This window comes from Perissodus microlepis, chromosome 23 (assembly GCF_051167445.1).
Source record: "Perissodus microlepis isolate ML-2025 ecotype Zambia chromosome 23, ASM5116744v1, whole genome shotgun sequence".
NCBI lineage: Eukaryota > Metazoa > Chordata > Actinopteri > Cichliformes > Cichlidae > Perissodus > Perissodus microlepis.
In genome coordinates, this window is record NC_140482.1 from 18,829,551 (window position 1) to 18,847,836 (window position 18,286).

Below are 18,286 nucleotides of genomic sequence, written 5' to 3' on the forward strand. Positions count from 1 at the left end.
TAACTGCCCTCTGGTGACAACAATACAAATATATCAAGATTATAAAAAAAAAAAAAAAATCTGAGAAATTTAAATGTTTATGTTAAAATTAAATTTCATCAATAAGCCCAAACTCACTTCCCCTTTCAGGTCTAATCTGAATGAAAGTGATAGCCTGAAAGTGGCTGAGAGGTTTTTCAGCAACACACACATGAGTGTGTTCACAGATATTTATATCCACCGCCAAAGATGGCACTCGGCAAGGTGGAGGAGGAGGTGTGTGTGTGTCCATCGTGGTGGGCACAGACAGTGGGAAGGGACGGGACGGACAGGGAGGAAAACACCTGGACTGTTCACTCAGTGAAGCTCAGAGCCGACAGCCAAGCCAGGAGAGCTGCCAGTGAATACACACACGCACACAGTAAAGTTCAAAGTCAGAGAGGTCCAGACTGAATCTCTGTGAAATGGTTTCCTTTCAGTAAATATTAACATTGATAATTCATCCATGAAAAAGAAAGAAGGAAGAGAAAACGCTCCATGGTGGATCAAATAAAATAAAAAAAATCCATCTGTAAAAGAGGCAGAACCACGTTTAATGTGTTTCTTTAGGCACCTTGTTACTAACAGCCTCACAAAAACACATCACTTCTTTTTATTTCTTTAGATAAATCAATGAAAATGACAAAGATAAGACAGATTGACATAAAATAGTATTTTTGCACCAACAAATTGATTCCCAAAGAGTTATCAGCTGAAAACCTGGCATATCTCATCATGGCGTGCAGTGTGTCCTTAAAGAAATTGAGGAAACTGGACAAAAGAAGAAGCAGCGAGCTTGAAAAACTATCACGCAAGAACTGGACTTAAAATCAGTGGCAACAGGTCTGATGGAGTGATGAATGCACCACAAACTTTTGGTCCAAATCATCATCAGCATGTACAGAAGAGGTCGGGAGAGCTACAACAGTGTCTACAGCCATCAGTAAAACACAGTCATGGTTTGAGCTGCATTTCAGTCAGTGGTGTTGGAGATCTTGTTAAAATTCATGAATTATAGAACACAGAAAAGTCCCATCAGATTTTAAACCACCATGGAATACCATCTGATTGGCAACAGCTTCATTTTTCATCATGACAATGATCCCAAACACACTGCCAATGCAGTAAAATCATCCCTGGACAGAAAAACACACAGTGGAACACTATCAGTCATGGATCGGCCTCCCCAGAGCCCGGACCTCAACATTATTGAAGCAGTGTGGGATCATGTTGACAGAGAACAGAACAAAAGGCAGAAACAAAGAAGAGCTTTGAATGTCCTTCAAGAAGCCTGGAGAACTATTCCTGAAGACTTCTTAAAGACATGACGAGAAAGCTGCTGAAAATGATTTGCAGAATTGTTGCTTTGTTTTTATTTTCCATTAAAGTGTAAACAGATATCAGTGGACAGAAGCTTCAGTCTGAATCAAATATGGAATATGGCCTATTGGCCTTGAGGGGAGCCCCACCTCGGTGGAGCCTAATTTAAACCCATATCCTCCAGACCACAACAGGTGCCCCCCTCCTCCATTCCCTTTACGCTCCACCTGTCTTCTCTTCTCCGTGGCGGGCTGGCGATCCAGAAAGCAGCCGTCAGTCATTACAAATGGCGTGCCGGCCCCCTAAGTCACCGGATCGGCGGCAGCTGCTCGACCCCCAGAGCTATTTTCACCCTCAGGATAAAGTGGTGTTCAGCGAGCCGCCCGCACGGCCCAGCAGCTCCAGTCACGCCGCAGCAGAGCCAGGATGAAGTCCACCGGCGGCGAGTGCACCGTGCAGCCAGACTGCTTCACCTCAGACCTGGAGGACCTGGACAGCGCCAGCAACAGCTCCGACGGCGGCTGCACGCCGCGCAGGGAGCCGGGGCAGGTGGTCCAGGAGGAGGGAGCCCCGAAACGAAGAAGGAGACGGAGGAGGAGCAGCGGAGGAGACGCGCGTCTGCCCGGCGTGAGCAAACAGAGGCAGGCGGCCAACGCGCGGGAGCGGGACAGGACGCACAGCGTGAACACGGCCTTCACGGCGCTCCGGACGCTCATCCCCACCGAGCCCGCCGACAGGAAACTCTCCAAAATCGAGACACTGCGCCTGGCTTCCAGCTACATCTCCCACCTGGCCAACGTGCTGCTGCTGGGGGAGGACTGCCTGGACGGACAGCCCTGCCTGCGCTACCAGAGCATCCTGCACGGCCCCGCCGCCCTCAACGCGCCCTCCCTGCGGCCCATCTGCACCTTCTGCCTCAGCAACCAGAGGAAGCTGGTGAGTGGCTTCTCACACCCATAGAGTCGATTAGTGCCAGGGACGTTTCTCGGATTTTGGGGGGGTGGGGTGGCACGTGGACATAAGGAGGGGGGCAAGAAACAGTTAGGGGGTGGTCAGATTCTTCTGTAATAAACCCAAAGCAAACTGCCTGCAAATACTCAGAACTGTGATAATTTTAATTGTGGGCACATCCTGCCTCCATGAACATGAATTAGGGGACGTAAAAATATGGTGGCAACACAGAAGCATGAGATTCAGCTACGAGGGAATTAAAGTAAAGAAGAAAAAAAAATTATGGACACAGTCTGGTTACAACCACTGTTAAGTTTGCCAAATAATAATTTGCCATACTTTTCACCTTTTGTTATGACAAGATGATAACTAAATAATTCAATTCAATTGTATTTATATAGCACCAAATCATAAAAACAGCCGCCTCAAGGTGCTTTACAATGTAAGGTAGAGACCCTACAATAATACAGAGAAAACCCCAGAAATCAGAAGATTGAGCAAGCAGTTGGTGACAGTGGGAAGGAAAAACTCCCTTTTAACAGGAAGAAGGGGTGAGGAGAACTAATAAGTCATGCACGAGGACAAAAATTATAATGAAATGTATTGACACGTTTATCAACAAAGAAAATGAGATAAAAACATTCTGGAAAGGTGAGATCCAATCAGAACAATTGTGTAGAAAGGCGGGATGAGGTTGGAAGTGATCCAATCACAATGATTTTCCTCGTGCAGTAAGGTTAGATGGCACATTTGATCTGCCAAAGAGAAACAATACAACTTTTCAGCATCCAAGGTTGCTGGTGTTGTTGTTGTACAACTTCAATGTTCTTTGTTTCGCATGAAAACAAAATTTGCATTTGATGTGACAAATATTTACACTTTATAGTCAGTTTTAGGTTTAGTCAATTATAATCGTATTCATTTAGTCGATTAAAATAAATCAAAATAAACACTGGTTACAAGCCAAAGTGCTCATAATACACCACTTTAGGCTGGCTCAAAAACTCTCACATTGAGCCCACATGGCTATGTCCATCTTTTATATACAGTCAGTTAAGACATGAAAAAAAACATTTATTGGTGTATATATTTATAGTCATGCTTTGAGGAGGTCAACACTGTTTCTTCCCATTGTCGTTTGATGTTACTGTACAATTGAAATCTCATTTTAAAGGACAGGGAGGATGTACCACAGATGCTTTTAGCCACATCCATGATTCCTCTGGCTCCGTGAGAAGCTATCACTTGTTGTTTGGGTCTGCTCAGGTCCTCAAACCACACAGATCTGCTCAATGCAGACCCAATGATGCACGGTCTTTACATAGCTAGTGGCACCTGTCTCCTTACTGACTGACACCACAAAATGAAATCAGGCTGTGGTGCCTTCAAGAGCCCTCAACCCAGCTGCAGACTTTAAATTAATGATCTGAGCATCACAAATGTTTCTTTGTTCGTGAAACATTTGTGAATCCGTGTGGGTCACAAGTGTTTACAGCATGTGTTGGAGTCTGGCTCGGACCCTTTACGGTTATAAATGCAGAGCAGAATCTGCCACAGGATCGGGATTATTATGTCGCTGTTACATTTAAAGGTAAAAATCTGTAACAACACACATTTTAACTGACCTGTTTAGAGGGTGAGGATCATGCAGTTGTTGTGACGGTGGTTTCACTGAAGTCTGTTAGTGTGTTTGTTTTTGCCTCCACAGCTCAGAGATGGAGCGAAACACTCAGCTGCTGTGTGAAACTTCTTGGCACCAGACAGGCGAGGAGTCCACCACACCGTGGTGTTGTTTACATGTAGGACTTTGTACATATATATATATATATATATATATATATATATATGAATATAAATATCTTTATTTTTGGACGAGACGAGAAAACTAAGGACAGATTTAAACACTGAAAAGCACTTTCTGTTCACGCTCATGTGCTTCTGGAGCCTCTGTGTTTTGGTTGAACTGTAACCTGAGCCGCTGTGTAAAGTAGCACCTGACGTGGGGCTATTTTGGTCCCACCAATAGTACAAACTACCCCTTGGACACCCCACCACCCTATGTCTGACCTCTTAAAAAAACAACTAAAAAATATATATAAATATAAATATATCCTCATCACCTTCAGTCACATGAAGGAAATTGAAGAGCAGCTGCTGTAGTGGCTGCTGTCAGTTCAGTGTTACCTTGCGCTTTAAAGGGGCATTAACTGATGTGTTGCCTTTAGTAGTGAACAGTGGGAACTGCAACAATGCTCACATACATGTGAAAAAAAACTGCATGTCAATATCTCAGGACTTTAATGCCCCAGAAGTACAACAGTCAGTGAAGATGTTGAAATTTACACACTGGATTACACTGCTGTTTCCTTACTCCACTCTTCTTATGTCTACCTGGTTAATTTTTGAGTATATTTTTCGTAAAGTGAAAATGTCGCAAGAAAACCTTATAATGAGTTGATCCCAGCATGCAAAGCACTCTGGAAAATCCTTTTGTTCCTTCCCAAATTCCCAAATGCCACCATTTTAACAGATCACATGGAGAAAGCCATGTCTCCTAAAGGAAAAGTGGTCTGTTATTCATTTGATATTTTACAATAATAGACCAGATTATCTGAATAGTAATGATCTGAGTATGAGGATGTGTATCCCACCTCTGGTAGCTGGTATAGATTCCAGCCGCCCCACAACACTGAATTGGATGAGCGTACAAGAATGGATGGATGGTACTTAAAATTTGCAGATCTTGAAGAAAAGTTATATTTACTGTATCTGAGGTGTCATGGATTGGTGCATCCCTATAGAATAGGTCAGTAAAAAGATAGAGCTATCCTTTTCAAAGTTTTTGTTGTGTTTCGTCAACAAGCTGCCATCAGCACCGGTGACTGACTGATGGTGTTTGACATCAGTAATACCAGCTTTGGCCTAGAAGCTTTGTGATGCCAAGCTTCTTCTTTTTTTGGCACTGAAAAGAATTATGAATGTGGACTAAAGTCAGACTCTGCAGTTTGTTTTGCTGCCATCTTTCCAGGACAAAGTACTTCCTTTGTGGGATAAAATATCCCATTAAACACAAGAGTGTCGTTTAGTTCTATGGGAACTTAGTGAAGGATCAGTTGAGTTATTTTCAGCGTGCTTTGCATGATTTCACAAAATTGGGAGGTTAATTCCAGTTAATCTGGATACACTTAGATACTGAAGGACATTTAGCATTAAAACGGTTTCCTGAAATAAGCAGTGTGTTCTTAATTTGAAGGTCCAGTTGGAAACTTCCTGGTAACTGTATGTGCGTCAGAAGTTATGTTTTTGGCCGGATTTCAAGATAAAGTTCTTTGCGTAAATGTTTACTTTTGCATAGTTACACGGTTTCCTCATCATTGTAAGAACACTGTGCGATAGGCTTCCTTTTGCTCTAAATTGGAGCGTATTTAATCCTTCTCAATCAGCTGGATCCATCGATTTTTATTGTTCCAGCACTAAACTATGACTGGGAGCTGTTGCACACTACCTCATACCTGTGTTTTGAAATATGAAGGCCTACCTCCAAATCCAATGAGTAAGAAGTACTTGAATACCTGACAACTTGTGTTCTTTGCACATCGCACATACTGAGAAGCTGCTCGAAGAGAAAAATGTATTTTTGTACAATAAAAATAAAAACAATGATATCAAAACTTCAATTGTCTCTCATTTGTGGGCCTTAAACTGTATGTTGTGCTTGTAATTTGCAAACTCTGTAAAAGCACGCTTTGTGTAACATGACAATTAATCAGTCAAAAGAAAAGAAAAGACTGATTTATGTCTAAAGTGTCTTTTATTATGTTTAGAGATATCAACAGAAGTAAAATTAGGACTAGGCTGCACTTTGATGTAATACCACTTTGGACCACAAGATTGTGTAGTGAGTCAATGCAACCTTTATTTAAACAGATGAGATACCAAGAGCAAATTTCTTTACATTGACGCCAAAAAAATAAAGGCAAATGTGGAGGAAATAGGGGCAACAGAATTGGCTTGACAAGGACTCCAGCTTTGGAGAATATGAAGGAAGGTATAAAGTTTTGGACTTTTAACTGTATTTTTTAAAATAAATTTTACAGCTTTTCCTGCTAATAAATACCTCTTCCACAGCCATTCATACTACACCAAAGTGGATAAACTATTAAACAACAAATGTTCCTGTCTACAATAAAAATTTCAGTAAAAAAAATATCAGTCAACAAAAATATATTTTATAATTACAGGTAGGGATGGGTATCGTTTAGGTTTTATCCGATACCGGTGCCAAACCGGTACTTTTGAAACGGTGCCGGTGCTTAAACGGTGCTCAAACCGGTGCTTAAAGAATGGAGAACACAAAATTGGTCCAAAAACCTCTCATGTTCAGCTGTTTTTTTGTAAAAAGATAACAATGTTAGCCTTTTCTGCAGCTATGGGGCATATATGGTATCACTCTTGGCTGGAAGCAGTGCTTAAACAATGGAAAAAACACAAACTTTGTCCAAAAACCTCTCATGTTTAACTGTTTTCCACTTTTTCTTTGGTCATTTTAGCCTTTTTGGCCAGGGTGAAGGGAGTATCTGCCATCAAACAAGAAGACAGCCGCATGTAACTACTATGGTGTTTGCTAGTTCACCTTACGTGCATTAATGTAATAACGTGGTTAGCCTACTCAACGTAAATTACACACGAACAACATTAAGCTACTCACGCAGAGAAGAACGGCTGCTGCTGCCATCATTATCCGTCATCATTTCTGCTACACTGGCAGGGCTAGGGGCCAGGACTCTCCTCTTCGGGTTTTTGGGGGATGTTGCTAACTCCGGGTCCGATAACAGGCACCACACCCGCAGTAGATGTGCACGGTGTGAGGTCTCGCAGCAAGCTATCAAATACGGTGCATTTCTCTGCTCTAAAAGAACGTACGTACCTGGACCCGCCTACTATCCTCGGAAACGTAAAATGATTGGCTAGAATCTAAAGTGTATCACAGCTCAGGAAAAAAAAAGCACCGAAATAAAGCACCGAAATAAAGCACCAAAATGTGCGCTGCTTTTCGGTCTGGTTACTACCGTTTATGTCAGAACCGGTGCCATCATGGCACCGGATACCGGTACCCATCCCTAATTACAGGACAGTCTAACTAAACTTTCTGTAATTTTACACAATTATGATGTAAAAACACTGACACGTGCAGTTGAAATTGCACTTCTTAGGAGGTTACTAGGGAATTATGAAAGCCCGAGGATGATTTCCTTATTTCTGTAACAAAAGCAGAGGGTAACTAAAATCAGTAAAATAAGATGACAGGGAATTATTGTCAATATAAAAATCGTATGAAATTAAGATAAATTGAAAATTAATACATAGTTCGGTAAAAGTGAATGAATCTTTTAACTACTAATTTGTAAACTCAGTAGTCGTCATTGCTCAGGGATGTTTTTGTTATGGACACAGTAATAATCAAAGATCTGAGAGACACTTTTGTAAATCCAGTTGTAAGAAATGGTCAATTTGTTGATCTCCAAGGGATTGTTCCCAAGTATTTGGAAACCACCCTTGCACACAGGCACTCCTTAAGTTCTTGACACTTACATACCAATCGGGATTCTGCTAATTATCTAAGTAGCTGAAAAACTGATAGCTGATCAGTTTCACTTATTTAAACAGCGATTGTACTTTTTAACACCAAAAATGGAGTTTAGTCTTCAAGCCAATCATTCCATTCTTTCATCATTTTTACAGAAAAGGTGAAAGCATTTGAAACTGTTATGACACTGTATATTGTTCTCCAAAACAGATAATGGTAATTTTTCCTCTGTGTATTTCAGCAAACTGTATATGGTTCAGGAGCTCAAAAAATAACTTCAACCATATTTAAGTGCGTACCCACAGGTGTTCCTCAAGGTTCAATCCTAGGTCCTCTTGTTTTCTTTGTATATTAATGAGTTTCCATCTGCTTGCTCTGGAGCTAATATGTGTATGCAGATGATATAATAGTGAAACTGCTGCTAAACAAGCGTTACCACGTCTGAATCATTCTCCTTTTCATTTAAATGCATCTAAGACAGCGTGCATCTTTTACCAAATCAAGTGGGGAAAAAAAAATCAGGATGTTCTGAGTCAAATGTTTAGATATCAACTCTAAATTAAACTTTAAGTCCCAAATTAAAAAAAAGATTTGTAATATAGTTAAATTTAATATTGACAACTTAAATATATATGAAATATGTTCATACAGCTTAAGTTATATTTTGTCCTCCATATTATTTTAGTATTATTTTGTTCAGCTGAGTTTCAATGGGTTAAAACCTTTACTCTTTATATAATAGATGCATTAAAAACCCATATCACGAGTTTAGTGCATTTATCAAATACATGAATTTGCATCTTTAATTAAATCAATTATGAAGCAATATAGCTCCTCATTGATTTAGTTCATTACCACCAGGATAAAGAGACCAAATTACACATTTGAATAGACAGGGCTGTATTATTCCTTTAAAGGATGTCTGGTCTTAATGCATTTTCTGTAAAGGCTGTGCAACAGTGGAAGATCACACCCATTAGTTTCAAAGATCAGAACACATTTTCAATGAAAATTGAAGACTGTTGAATGATAATCTGTCAGTACTGAGCTAAGTTTTACTTTAGCATGGGTTTTCCAGTATGTCCCTTCTCCTTATATAAAATTGATGCGTTTTGATTCTAGTGTTCTTTCAAGACCCAAACTGGGACTACAGCTGAAAATTACTCATGGCCAACTCTGGTGCATTTTCAACTAATTTTATTAACATTTCCCAGTTTTAAAATTAAATGTGTAAACTTATTTACACTGAAACAGGAATCTCACCCCTTTGGCCCACTTAAGATCAGAATGTGCTTTCTTTGCACAGTTAAGCCTCAGACATGTCTACAGACTGGTCAGCAACCCCTTTAAAGCGTGAAATGCTTTAAACTTGATTCCAAATTCTAGTTTGCGTTCCCTAGGTGGTCACAGTTGTCCCAAGCGACCTGCCATGGTTCACCATTTGTAGCTTCATAGTCCTAGAGACCAAAGTTACAATTACTGAAGTAAAATGAAAACAAAGCACAGGAAGAACAGTTTCAATACTCTTTATTTCATAAAAAAGTCAAATCGGCTTATCAGATTAAAGAAAGTAGAAACCAATAATAATCGTTAGCTGGCGAGGCATTTTACAGGGGGGCGTGTCTTCTGACAAACTGACCGGAGCGACCTCGCCAGGCAGTACAAGTTTACCCAAAAAGTCAAGAAGGCAAAGTTTAAGACCGAACAGGAGCCAAAACATGAGCCAAGTCAATTTTAAAAAGAAAAAATAAAGAGGGGGAGAAAAGAAAAGACTTTGGCTGTAGTCGCATGAAGATGAACCTCAGACTTATGAGCAGCAGCCACTGAAAATCAAACACGTTTTCATAATCCAAATTTCAGAGGGCATCAAAATGACCAAAGAAGGGAAGAGAAGGGGAGAATTTGTCATTTTCTGCTCCCACTGCCCTCCATACTGCGAGTTAAGGACCCGTTTTATTTGGACAAACTAAACGTTTGGGTAGTGGTGGAGGTTTGTTTGCATTTGTGGATAAATAAACCGTAACAGGATGTAGAAGGAGGGAAAAGGGCAAAGACATTCTACTGCTCCTGCTCCTACTTTTTAAAAGAAAAACAAAAGAAAAACAAAGCTCGTCTGGCAATTGAGGTTTTAGTCCGCCTCCTCTTCCTCCGATTCCGACTCTGCCGAGAGAAAACACAAGAGGACGAATCAGTCAAGACACTGATCACTTTACAACATCTTGTGAATGAGTAAAACGATGATTTGATTGTGATTGTCTTTAAAGTATTGAAGACGTCCTTTTTCTCATGACTGTACAGTCATTTAAAGACTGAGACCTTCCCCAACTACCTGGTTGCCTCCAGCACCCTGTGCATGTGAAGAACTCTGCACTAAAAACCAAACAACATGCCGTCATCCTTTGCTCCAGTGAATACATCAGGACTAAACGCTGATCTGGTTTCAGAGGATTTCAAACAAGAAAAATACTCACTCTCCCAGGATTAGAGACTGTTTGTGACGCCTGGCAACCATCAGTCACTAGAGAAACTTGTATTCTGGCCAGTTTGTTAGTGCTGGGTAAAATCAGTAACAAAGAGGCTGCATGGAAACCCCTTGATTGCTTTGATTGGTGACAGATTGTCTCAATTGCACAGACAAAACCTGCAAACTAGGAGCAACTGAGACAAAATACTTGCAAACCACTCGCCAAGTGGGTGTGAAACTTTTGACATAAGCTAGAATTGGAGAAATTGAACTTGTACCTCAACTCTGCAAATATATTGCAAAAAAGTAGCAACCGATGACTTTAGAGGAACTTTTTTGGACTCATTTCAAGTTTCCCTGCCACTCAGGAAATAGTTTGCATCTTCCAAGCAAAGTACTAGTAACCAGGTTTTTGGTTCAGCCCCCTCTTGTGATCAATTTCGCCAAGCAACAGCTCGTCTGGAAATGAACATTTCTCCCTGGTGATTGTCGTTTGCAAGATTGCCACTTACCGGTCTCTAGGGCCGTTTATAGAGGTATTTTGCATTATACTTTGGCTAAAGCTGTAGCTTTAGCCAATCTCGAGTTTTATAACAAACATCCTGATACACTAGCACAGATGGCCAGCCAGATGATGATGATGATGATGATTCTTATTATAATATAGCGCTTTTCAAGGCACCCAAAGCGCTTTACAATGCCACTATTCATTCATTCTCTCACTCACACACTGGTGGAGGCAAGCTACGGTTGTAGCCACAGCTGGTGCTTGACTTCCCATTACATGGCCACACCACAGAGCATTTGTGGTGCTTCAACCAGTTGTGGACCGATCGAGCTCTGTTACCTGACATGCCAGCATCAATTACCATGTGGGTAGTAGTCATGTGACTGTAAAACATATCAAGCATTTCTTATTGACCTGTGATTGAATCAGCTAACAAGCTAAAACAAAGCTTTAGCAAATTCATATATAGTATAAACTCCTTCGTTGTCATAAATACACTCAGGTACATGTCTACACATGCCTTTATCATACAACGTGACAGGTGCATGTCTAACTGGCCTGTTCAATGCAGAGCTCCTTTAACCTTTTAGTGGCCTTTCAGGTTTTGAGCATATGCCATCAGCTCTGAACACAGCTCCTCAAAACACACAAAACCCAGGAAGTGCAGGTTATTTCTCCATCTTTACCTTCCTCAGCATTCTTCAGCCACTCCACAAATTTTTTCATCTGCTCGAGGAAAACGCTCTTCCCCTTGGCAAGGTGGGCTTCAGTGTACCACTTCAGTATGGCCTCTTCACTCAATACATCCGCTGAAAGAGAAAACAGGACTGTGAGGGGGGCGGACACATTAAACTTCCACCAAGAGAGCCTGAAACCTTTGTAAAGATTCAAAGAAACAATTTACTGATGCTTGGTGAGAGTTTCTCTATTAAAAACAATCTGGACTTTTGGGGGAAATCTAAGACCAATCAAAGCTGAAGCTGTGTGTAAAAAGGACAATGCCAAGCCAGACTTTCTAGTGTTTGGGTAGCAAAAAAAAAAAAAAAAAAAACCCAAGCATATTCAAGAAACAGCTTTTTAAAGTCAGGAAATGTGAAAAATGACCTTTCATAAACCTAAAAGACGACGAGACAAGCTGTCACAGCCAAGCTTTTTCCTCCTGCTGTAGCACCAACCTTTATAGAGGAGCACCACGATCTTCTGAAAGGCCTTCATGAAGTGGATGTTGTCGTAGCAGTACTCCTGGATCTTCAGCAGCAGGCTGAGCTCAGACAGACCCTGGGAGGTGAAGGCTTTCAGCAGAGGGCTGTATTGCTGCGGAGAAAGAAGCCGCTAAATTAGAGCATGTAAAGCTGCAGGGAGCAATACTGTGGTACACGTGGAGCCGTTTCCTTTCACCAACCAACAGTCTGGGACAGATTGATTGATGTACACGAGAGCTTTAACAGCTTCTCATGCAGCTTTGTGATTTTCTTCCTTAAAGTTTTCAGGTCGGTCAAACAGACCAATCACATTTATCCATCTAACTCTGAGGAGTTTCAATAGCAACCAAGATACTTGTAGACTTCCTGTTGGGTTTAGTAGAAGGCACAAAGACGCCTTTTCAACTTGGGATATTACACGAGGCCACTGAATTTCATGCAAGCAGAGATTAAAATCAAGTGCTGGGGCTCCTTTATTGAAATACTGTAGGTGGCGCCATAGAGCCAATAAATACTACAAAACCTGCCTCTTAACTTTAAAATGCCAGCCTTCCAAAATGGGGTTTAGGGCATGTTTCCACTGAGATTCATTTTGTCCATCTTGGGATGTTACACATGTATCAAATTTCACAGGTTACAGTTTGGTAGGTGATGCTATTGAGGTGTTTTGCACCCCCACATGTGTTAGCCCCATAATAAAGTCTTCATTAGTCTTGAAGTTCATGGGTTTGAGGATGTTTAGACCCTTGAAAAGAGAACATTTACTGGCAATAATAAATAGATGCTGAAATTTGGGGATTTATTGCAGTGAAATTGTTGCTACTGCTGGACTAGAGAGGCACAATGAACTAAACAGGAGGCTTTTATTTTGCAAATCTGCCACCAACTTAAAGTTGAGTCATAGTTTATAGCATTGATTTTAAAAAAATAAATAAATTGCATCTTTGCAATTTCTAATAAGTAACTGGATGCTTTGATTTTGAAAATCCTGTTCAATTCAAATATTCCAAGGCTTTTACTTTGAAGTAAGACATAGCTGTGTCGTGTTTCCTGCACAGGTTCATTAATTAATAATGATGAATTAATCCCTTTAAGCGCTTTAACCACAGCTGTGCTCCTCGGCCCTGCTGCGTACCTTCAAGTGTTTGATGGCTTGTTCGGTCACGAGCTCTTCCTTCTTGTTCCATTCCACGGAGCTCATCACACTAGTCCAGATGATGCTGATCATGGCCTGCTCAGAGAGGTTGGCCTTTTTCATCTCCTCCCTAGTGAAGGCGATAATCTGAAGGAGGGAAGGCAGCGAGGTTAATCACACACGTCAGTCACTAATGAAGCACACATCTGTTTCTGTGCTTTTTCATTCAGAGAAACTGAGTGGAGCAAAAACAGAAGTGTTAAAAACCTGTTGTTCAGAGCTCAGTGTATCTCTTTTATGATAAATTTGGCATTTAAAAGTCAGCCTGTGACCTCACCTCCTTCAGGGGGTCACCTCGGGACATCTGCTCCTGGAGCTCCTTCTGCAGCTCCTTGCGGGCGCCGATGGATTGCTGGTTGCGGGCGAAGTCAGACAGCTCCTTCAGCCCGGCGTCGGTGAAGTACTTCGAAAAATGCTCGCAGCTCCGTTTGTTGGCCGGAAAGAGTTCCTGAGGAGGAGAAGGATGTTCACACACCAGTGAGACACTGGCAGCAGGAATGGGTCAACACGTGGCCCCTGACTTGTGTTTTTGCTTACCATCAGCCTGTTGTCCATGCCAACTTTGCGAAGACTGCCAGCAACAGAGTTGATGTCCTTCTCGTTGATCCATGACTTGAACAGCTTGACAGCGAAGGCTGCAGAAACGCCTGGACAGAGATGACACAGGTCAGAGCTTCTTCTGAACACAAAACCAACTCCTTTTTTAAATTAATTTGACTGCCCTAATTAATATTAAGCTTCCCAGGGAAGCTGTTGCACACAAGAACCACGGAAAGTGTCAGTGTTGCAGGACGAAACCACCAAACTGCTGCTGTCACTGATACCTGACCAGCTTTCTGACCGTTTCTGAGCCATGAATCTCTGCAAACCCAGACTTAACAAGACGTTTGTCCTTACCTTCTTTGACGAGGTTCTCGTTGAAGAGACTGCTCAGGATGGAGGCTGATATGCTGCCGTTGGCCAGCAGGATGCCGGTCAGCATGGCGAGCTTGTTGCGCTCAGACTCAGTAAACCCCTTTAGAAACAGCAGTAACTACAAAGAGAAAGCAGACAAGTTTAATGCATGTTTAAGCTTGAAAAACAAAAACTGTGGGCATATTTACATCCCTAGAGATCTTAAAACTCCCTTCCACTAAAGAAATTTCTTTCCAGACATGTTGAGAATAACCTTTTAAGCAAATCAAATCCAGGGTTACCACACATTAAAAGTTTGCATTTTGAGCGTCTGTGGACAGTCAAGAGTTTTAAAATGTTTGTATCAGCAATAAACTAGTGTAACTTCATGGGGCTGCTGTGACACCACGCCTGGGATCACTGCAATGCCCTTAATATCATTGAAAAGTGCACAGTTGTTTCCAAATCCCATTAGATTTTATCAATTGTGCAAACCGTTCAAGAGTTGCGATAAAAAGGCCCAACTTATCCCCAGCAACAGGTGGGTCGTTTCCCACAGAGCTGCTCGCATTTGTGGAAACGTAAGGGCACGTGAAGAAAAAGCACCTCCTGTGGTGTGAAAGAAAACAACGCACACCATGCAGCAATTAATTTCTTATCCCATCAGTGGACATCAGCTCCATCTTTGACTGCAGTCTTTGTGCTTATGGTACCAGTTTTCTACAGCAGGACTTAAACTCCATGTATGGTGTCACACACCCATCCTACGCTTCCTAGTACTGTGCTTACAAGCATAAAATAAGCACCACATAATGATCCAGCGGCACAAAGTCCTTGACTACACTGACAGACCCGACAGCCAAGCAGTCGCTCCCATTTCAGCTCTTTGAAGTGGTGCACTGCAACGCAAATTCAGGCTTGTGGATGTCACTCAGACACGAGCAGACAAAGTATAATCAAGGCCCAACCCCCCAATTACTGGCAGTCAAAAACACCTCAAACAGCCCGACCACTTAAAGGTATGATCTAGTGCTGCAGTTGTACTTTCAAAGATCATGGCTGCCGAAACTGCTAGCATCCAAGATGGTGCAGCTGGGAGTTTGTCCAACCACAGGAACAGAGGTTCATGAGAGCTGACCAACTACAAGGGCCGCAACAGCAGTGAACAGACTGCTCTAAAGTTGGAGCACATTAAAGGAACAGGGATAGCAGAGGCTCAGCCTTCAAAATAAGAGCATGAAAAATATCAGTTAATCAATTTTGACTTTAGTCTTGTTGAGTCGGCTTGTGGGAAACTCAAAAGTCCGTAAATAAAACTTTTAACACCAATGAAATTTTATTTTTAGATTAAGAAATTCAGAAACTTTTAAAACATCTACAGTACATTATGTACTTCACGTCTGCTGCATAATGCCTTGCTTTGGGGGAAAAAAAGTTTGTTATCTTGAAAACAAACGAAGGGAACTGCAATCAACAGCTCAGGATCAGGATCCAGTTATTGCTCACCTTCTTGATCTCCTCTTCGAAACCCTTCTCCAGGTACTTGTAACGCCTGATCAGCTTGTTAAAAACCTGTTTATGAGTCAAAGAGAAGAAACAGCCTGTGAGCATTACCTCCTTGTCACGTGTGCTTCATTTTTAAAACGCATTCATTAACAGGGACCGACCTGAGCATATGCTTGCATTGTCTCCAGGTCTTCTTGTGCCGTGAAGAGGCAGTACTCTGTGCGGGTCATGTCATCAGAGAGAGTCCCTCCTGGGGCTGCAGACACACATAAAAAGGTAAATATATACACACATGTATTACACACATTTCTGCACACGAGTGACAACAAAACATGTTGCAACTCACCAAGCATCCCGCCAGCCACCAGGATGTCAAAGAGTGTCTCTGCATAGCGGCGGTAGTCAAGCTTGGCGCCAGAGGCATCGAGGAACTTTGCGACCGCTTCCAAATCAGTGCCAGTTTGATTCAAGCCTTGTACGATACTTTCTTGAAACTGAGTAGGGTCAAATCTCTCCTTTTCATCTGTGGGAAGACAACGACACACAAACGTTGATTCAGAAATGAAAGCAGAGTGTGGATCAGCAGGGCTGGAGATCAGTGGATCCAGGAATCAGCACTCACCTCTTTTCCTCGTTTTGAAACGCTGGCCTGTTAGCGTTGGCTTTTGCTGCTTTTGATTATTCATAAAAGACACCCTGAAAGACGAGAACACACAGAGTTAATGTTTAGCTGCGCAGGCAACTCATCAACGGGCCCTGTAATTAGGTTTTCTCCTCCCAGCACCTGGGCGTAAGCCGGGTTATCTGCACGTCCTGTAACAATGGGCTGTGCAGAACAACTTTAGAGTCTGCTGGTAATTCAAAAAGCTGGTGGCACCGATCTGAGATGAAAAGTTTTTATTGTAAGAACTTAGTTTCAGTTTGTTTTCAATCAGTTTACTCTCTGGGAGTTTCCAGAGTTGGCTTATTCTTTTCAGTTTAGTTTTAACTTAAAACCTGTTCAGTTTCAGTCAGGCTTTTATTTCTCTCACTTTAAAGAGGATAAATTTCAAAAGTAATCATGAATATTTGAAGGACGCTGCAAGTCATACAGGAAGGCTCATGGAGTTAAATTATTATCAAAATGGTATTTTTGGAAATGCATTAGTTCCTATTTAACTAAAACACATTCCCCCTTTCATTTTAACAGGGTGTAAAAACCCTTAAAAGGTACAAACAATGAAAAGGCCCGACTCTTTGCCTGCGATGAGGTTCATTGTGAAAGTAACCACAGCGTTATCACAGGACGAAATGTTCCCTTGCTACAGCAGTCAAAACAAAAAAAGTGCACACTCAGCAAAAAAAGAAAAACAAACCTAGTAGTGAAGAAACAATTTCTTCATTTTAAGTTACTTAAATGTTTTAAAGTCTGAGTTCTTCAGCAACAAACCACAATGGTCACAAATCACGCTTGTTAACCATGTCTTATTTCCAGACAAGGATAAAAGTAACCACATTGTTCCTTTAATTCATGGATCTGTGTTGAAAAAGCAACACGCTGATAATAGTAACGATGAACAACACCCAGTTTTGATCTTTTTTTTGAGCCACAAACACACAGTAGTCTTTACACACTAATAACCCACTGGTTTAAAATAATAATAATAATAATAATAATAATAATAATAATAATAATAATAATAATAATTCTGGGACATTTCAGCCAGCAGCATCTGTTGTGGGTAAACCCGTTATCTGCTGCAGGATCTGTACATCCCTGAGAGAAACTGCAGTACTACACTGGCTGAAATGTTCCTTCACTGTGTGGGAATCAGTCAAACTGAGTTGACAGAGATAAGTAGAAAAAGAGTGCAAATTAGCCAAAAGCTTTAATTATGATGGGGAAGGGAAAAAAGACCAGCTTCAAAGACTTAAGCTCAACATTTAGTCCCATCAGCTGACAAGACAGGGCAGTAAATGTCATCTTATTAACAGATAACAGCCAAGGGGCTGATATTTCTTGACGCTTTTCACTTTCATGGCCAATTTCCCCCCTCCATTGCTACCAAAGAGTGTATACATGTTTGAGTATTTAAACCCATGACACCCCTTTTCTTTGCAGTGATGGCTTAATTTCCCTCCTAAATCCCAAACTCTCTTCTATCCAGGCTCAGGGTCCGTCAATAGCTGGATTAATGTCAAGGAAACTCACTGTGTAAGTTATTTTGCTGTAACTGAGACGTTCACCTGCCTCTTAAGATTAAACCAAGTAACGTGTATATCTGTAACTACTGCCTTCACAAACACAGAGAGGACGTTAGAAAGTATTTAACTCTAAGAGATGCGCATTTATGAGTTTTAAATGGCAGTGTAGTTAACCACTATCAGCTTCGGCTATGCGCGAGCATGCAGTTGTTTAGTTTTAGCTGTTCTGACTTCATGTATCTTACTCCAAGGAAAACCTCCTTAATCTATTAAAAACAGCCTGACATAATACAGATTTAGTTCAAAGTAAATTAAATCCAGCACGGCTGCTTTTCCTCCCCCCGGGCTTTGACTAGCTACTCACACAAAGGTGAAGGAGTACTCGGCAGACAAAAGACAATCTGCGGGACTATAAAGGTGGATGCTGGGAGGTGGAACTAACCAGATGTATCAGCAC

The 18,286-nt window shown here is 41.4% G+C and overlaps 2 protein-coding genes across 2 annotated transcripts in view; one reads left to right on the plus strand and one right to left on the minus strand.

Moving 5' to 3' along the window:
- Positions 1 to 1,357: 1,357 nt before the first annotated feature.
- On the plus strand, positions 1,358 to 5,966 carry LOC146361201 (transcription factor 15). The gene is made up of 2 exons (XM_084921540.1): positions 1,358 to 2,274; positions 3,998 to 5,966. Exons 1-2 carry the CDS (start codon positions 1,765 to 1,767, stop codon positions 4,031 to 4,033), a joined length of 546 nt encoding a protein of 181 aa, XP_084777666.1. The 5' UTR covers positions 1,358 to 1,764; the 3' UTR covers positions 4,034 to 5,966.
- Positions 5,967 to 9,386: 3,420 nt separating this feature from the next.
- Positions 9,387 to 18,286, minus strand: part of bzw1a (basic leucine zipper and W2 domains 1a) — a 9,530-nt gene continuing 630 nt past the window's right edge. The window contains exons 2-12 of the mRNA XM_084921539.1: positions 16,268 to 16,341; positions 15,992 to 16,168; positions 15,807 to 15,901; positions 15,646 to 15,711; positions 14,143 to 14,278; positions 13,783 to 13,892; positions 13,523 to 13,693; positions 13,186 to 13,332; positions 12,024 to 12,162; positions 11,535 to 11,657; positions 9,387 to 10,036 (exon numbers count right to left, since the gene is read on the minus strand). Coding sequence (XP_084777665.1) covers positions 10,005 to 10,036; positions 11,535 to 11,657; positions 12,024 to 12,162; positions 13,186 to 13,332; positions 13,523 to 13,693; positions 13,783 to 13,892; positions 14,143 to 14,278; positions 15,646 to 15,711; positions 15,807 to 15,901; positions 15,992 to 16,168; positions 16,268 to 16,331 — 1,260 coding nt within the window. The 5' untranslated portion in view covers positions 16,332 to 16,341 and the 3' untranslated portion in view covers positions 9,387 to 10,004. The remainder of the gene's footprint in view (positions 10,037 to 11,534; positions 11,658 to 12,023; positions 12,163 to 13,185; positions 13,333 to 13,522; positions 13,694 to 13,782; positions 13,893 to 14,142; positions 14,279 to 15,645; positions 15,712 to 15,806; positions 15,902 to 15,991; positions 16,169 to 16,267; positions 16,342 to 18,286) is intronic.

Coding starts and splice junctions, on each gene's coding strand:
- LOC146361201 (XM_084921540.1), top strand. CDS start 1,765: ATGAAGTCCACCGGCGGCGAGTGCACCGTGCAGCCAGACTGCTTCACC. Junction 2,275..3,997: donor TCAGCAACCAGAGGAAGCTG/GTGAGTGGCTTC, acceptor TTGCCTCCACAG/CTCAGAGATGGAGCGAAACA.